This window comes from Pungitius pungitius, chromosome 5 (assembly GCF_949316345.1).
Source record: "Pungitius pungitius chromosome 5, fPunPun2.1, whole genome shotgun sequence".
Lineage (NCBI taxonomy): Eukaryota > Metazoa > Chordata > Actinopteri > Perciformes > Gasterosteidae > Pungitius > Pungitius pungitius.
In genome coordinates, this window is record NC_084904.1 from 7976606 (window position 1) to 7980832 (window position 4227).

Here is a 4227-nt window from a genome sequence, read left to right on the forward strand (position 1 = left end):
CAGAAATAATAAAAGCTGAGAATTAAAAAATACATTTTTTGTAGTAATATAATGTTTAGTACTATAGTTGTAATTGTTGTACTAGTGGTACTAGTTTCACTAGTATTTGAAAGCAATTGTGGTGTACCCATTGTTGAGGTACAGATAATCATTGAGGCTTTTATTTTGAAATAATGGAACTGGTGTGGGGTGGTTTGGGAGACAGAATGTTTGTTATTCAAAGCAAATGGACTTGGTAAAATAGATTTGTACAGCGCTCTTCTAGTCTTCTGACCACTCAAAGCACCTTAACACTACATAACATCATTCACCCATTCACACACCAATGACAGGACCTACCATACACAGTGGCACCTGCCCAACCAGTAACTAACATTCACACACTGTAGTCACAGCTAGAGGAACAATGCTGGGATCAAGCGTCTTGCCCAAGGACACATTGACTTGCAGGTGAGCCGGGCCTGGGATCAGACCGCCAACCCTCTGATTGGAGGACGGCCGCCCGCGCTTCCCACTCACCCACAGTCGCCCTAAGCTAATAAAACTAAAGTTATTAATTGATGGGCCTCAAACATTACAGTAAGAAATCCCTCTATTGGGGTTGAAATACTTGTAGTACTAGTAAAAGTCATTTTAGTAATAATACCAGCTGAAATACTAGAAGTACTACTGGAAGTACTAGAAATATTAGTAGTGGTTGTAGTACTATTTGAAAGAGCAATACGTATTTAACAAAACAGCTTTATCCTAAGCTTTATGGCTAAATTACAGATAATCATTGCAGCTTTTATTTTGAAATGATGGTATTGGGTGAGTGGGTGGGGGGGTTGAGAGACAGTATATATTATTTAATAGGCCTCATCAAACATTACAGTAAGAATTCCCTCCATGGGGATTGAAATACTAGTAGTACTTGTAATTTTAGTAGTAGTAAAAGTCATTTAGTAATAATACCAGTTGAAATACTAGAAATATTAGTAGTGGTTGTAGTACTATTTGAAAGAGCAATACGAATTCAACAAAACAGCTTCATCCTAAGCTTCATGGCTAAATTACAGATAATCATTGCAGCTTTTATTTTGAAATGATGGTATTGGGTGAGTGGGTGGGGGGGTTGAGAGACAGTATATATTATTTAATAGACCTCATCAAACATTACAGTAAGAATTCCATCGATGGGGGTTGAAATACTAGTAGTACTAGTAATATTTGTAGTAGTAAAAGTCATTTAGTAATAATACCAGTTGAAATACTAGAGGTACTACTAGAAATACTAGAAATATTAGTAGTGGTTGTAGTACTATTTGAAAGCGCAATAAGTATTCAACGAAACAGCTGAATCCTAAGCTTCATGTTTAAATAACATAATCATTGCAGCTTTTATTTTGAAATGATGGTATTGGGTGGGGGGGTGGGGGGGGGTTGAGAGACAGTATATATTATTTAATAGGCCTCATCAAACATTACAGTAAGAATTCCCTCCATTGGGTTGAAATACTAGTAATATTAGGGTGAATCTCATTTCTCTGTCTTACCCCTTCCCCTACCCCTTAGTCTGTGTCTTCCCCTTGCCCCTCGATACCGAGAGAAAGGGGGTAGGGGTGAGAACGTTCCCCTAAGAAATGAGACACCACTCGATAACTGGTTGCGTCATCATCCCTTGCCGCTAGCTGGCTGCTACGTCAACAGAGGCGACAAGTGTTGACATAAACGAAGATGCCGTCGTCTCAGGTCGTGATATTGATTGCCTGGGCTCTCTTTATCTTTGCACGCTTGGGTGCCATCAGTCAAAGACATAGAAGAAGACGATTGTTTCTCAGACGAATACGACTGCTCACGGATCAAGTCATGGTACGTATGTTTTCATTGTATTTAACGGAGGCGCTGGCGGCGACACCATAGCTCAGCAAAACATTAGCAACCGGCTAACATTAGCTAACGTATGTTGTTGTAGCTATGATCTGAGGAAAACGCATGCATTTTTATTTATCAACGATTTGGTTTGATTAAAATAATTTATTTTTTGTCCGTGCGGAGGCGATTCCATTTTATTTATCTATGGCACATGCATTTTTTTATATTCAGCCCAATGCTATCCAATGATTTGTTTGCATTATTTAGGTTTTCTATTCTTATGTTAGATCAATAACAAAATCAATAGATTTTTTGATAACACTTTACAATAAGGTCTCATTTATTAATGAATGAACTAACATGAACTAACAGAGAGCAATAGACTTTGTTATTGTTAGTTAATAAAATATGTGTGTTCATGTTAGTTCAGAGTGCATTAACTAATGTTAACATAACAACTTTGGATCTTAAAAATGTATATTGGTTATCGGCTTTCAAATGTAAAGAATTATCGGTATCAACCAAAATGTTCATATCGGTGCATCCCTATTTTTTATCCATGTATGTGTTAATTTTGTGATGTGGTTTCAATATCATGTACCCATGGTTTTTTTTGTTCCACCAGGCTGATCGTCCACCTATGTACTGCAGAGTTGATGCGACTGTGCCCATCTTGCGCTTATGGTTTGATGAAGAAGCTGAAATAAAGCAGGACCTACGCCTGACCAGGACAGCCATGAACAGCCTGCAGAGGCTTCTAGACAGGAATCAAGATCATGGCTGGGGAAATCAACTAGAGGTCCTCATATATACCTATTGGTTGGCACACGGACTCTCCTACCGGGTGGTGGCAAAAGTTTTCAATGTCCCCAGGCCAACAGTATTTCGAGTAATACACAAGGTGGCACAGAATATTTGGAACAATTTAAACAAAGCTATTTCCTTCCCACATGACCTGCAAGCTGTGGGTCAAGGATTTGTGGCTCTATCGGGGACCCCTGCATTCCACAACGTTGTAGGGGCGATAGATGGCACACACATTCGGATTAAACCACCAGTACTACATCGTCTAGACTACCTTAACTACAAAGGCTTTTACTCCATCAATATGCAGGCCATATGTGATGCAGAAGGAAGGTTCCTGGACATCTTCGTGGGTTACCCTGGGTCAGTCCATGACACGCGTGTGATGAAAAACAGCTCCTTTTACACATCTGGACGTTACCCCCCGCCAGGATACATTATTCTGGGTGATGGTGGGTACCCCTGCCTCCAGACCCCAATATGCCTGCTCACACCATACAAAGAGCCAGTACGTGGACGAGTGCAACAACGCTTCAATTACCGCCAATCAAAGGCACGCAGCATAATTGAGCGTGCCTTTGGGGTAATGAAAACAAGGTGGAGGTCAACTCTGTTCCGGGCACTGGAAGTCAAACCTACCTTTGCACCCCAGGTTATTGCTTCATGTGCATTCTTACACAATGTGTGCTTGGACAATGGAGACACACTGGATCCTGACGAGGATATTGCCAGGGATGATCTTGACCCCCATCCTCCCCATGAACCAATGGCACTCAACGAAGCCTCAGGGAATGCTGCACGCGACGCACTGGCTGCCCAAGTTTCCGGGGATGTGCAGGCCACATGAAGAGACATGTTGCACTGTTGATTTTCCTTCATGAGAATTATATGTAATATATTTAAGAATTTTTATAGTATTTTAATATTGTTCTTCTGTTTTGCCCCAATTTCTAATCTGTTGGCATTCATGTGTTTGTATTGTTGTATAAATGTTATTGTTACATATTTTCTTATTGCACTTTTATTTTATTTTTAACAATAGCCTGAGAACTAAGAAAGGAAGTTTTTAATGATGATTAGGCATGTTCTTACCTTGGTATTATTTTTTGTTCCAGAAGTGGAGTGAGGTGTAGTGGGATTTCTACAATTGTTTGCAATAAATCTTTTAAAACACACTATTATGGTGACTATGCTTCGGATTTCCGTAAAATTTATCCACGAAAAGCCTTTTTATAAGAACCACATTTATTGCTCAACAGCAGTAAATATTACAACATGTAAATATAACAATAATACATATTCAAATATAAATTATATAAACTCTTAAAACATTATATATGTAAACAGTTGTGCAATTGAACAGGTAATTATTTTCACATCTTTTCAATCATTCTTTCAAAGAGGTCTAAAAACCTCTGTGACTTCGCCTCACTCTCTTCATGGCGCCTTTGCTCCTGAAGGGCCTCCTCGATCATGAACTCCATAATAGGATTGGACCTCCTCCTAGATGTGGTGGCACTTGTTGCTGCTGGGGTACTGGTTCCTGTGTCAGGGGTCCAGGATGCTGCT

General features: G+C 39.6%; 1 protein-coding gene across 1 annotated transcript; it reads left to right on the top strand.

Moving 5' to 3' along the window:
• The first annotated feature begins 1591 nt into the window (after positions 1 to 1591).
• Positions 1592 to 3833, top strand: LOC134129044 (uncharacterized). The gene is made up of 2 exons (XM_062562260.1): positions 1592 to 1851; positions 2480 to 3833. The coding sequence occupies exons 1-2, from the start codon at positions 1717 to 1719 to the stop codon at positions 3503 to 3505; spliced, it is 1161 nt and encodes a 386-aa protein (XP_062418244.1). The 5' UTR covers positions 1592 to 1716; the 3' UTR covers positions 3506 to 3833.
• The last annotated feature ends 394 nt before the right edge of the window (positions 3834 to 4227 follow it).

What these genes read in the sequence shown, in the direction of transcription:
- LOC134129044 (XM_062562260.1), top strand. Translation starts at nt 1,717, where the DNA reads ATGCCGTCGTCTCAGGTCGTGATATTGATTGCCTGGGCTCTCTTTATC. An exon ending in TGCTCACGGATCAAGTCATG is followed by an intron (nt 1,852 to 2,479) that starts GTACGTATGTTT and finishes TTGTTCCACCAG; the next exon opens with GCTGATCGTCCACCTATGTA.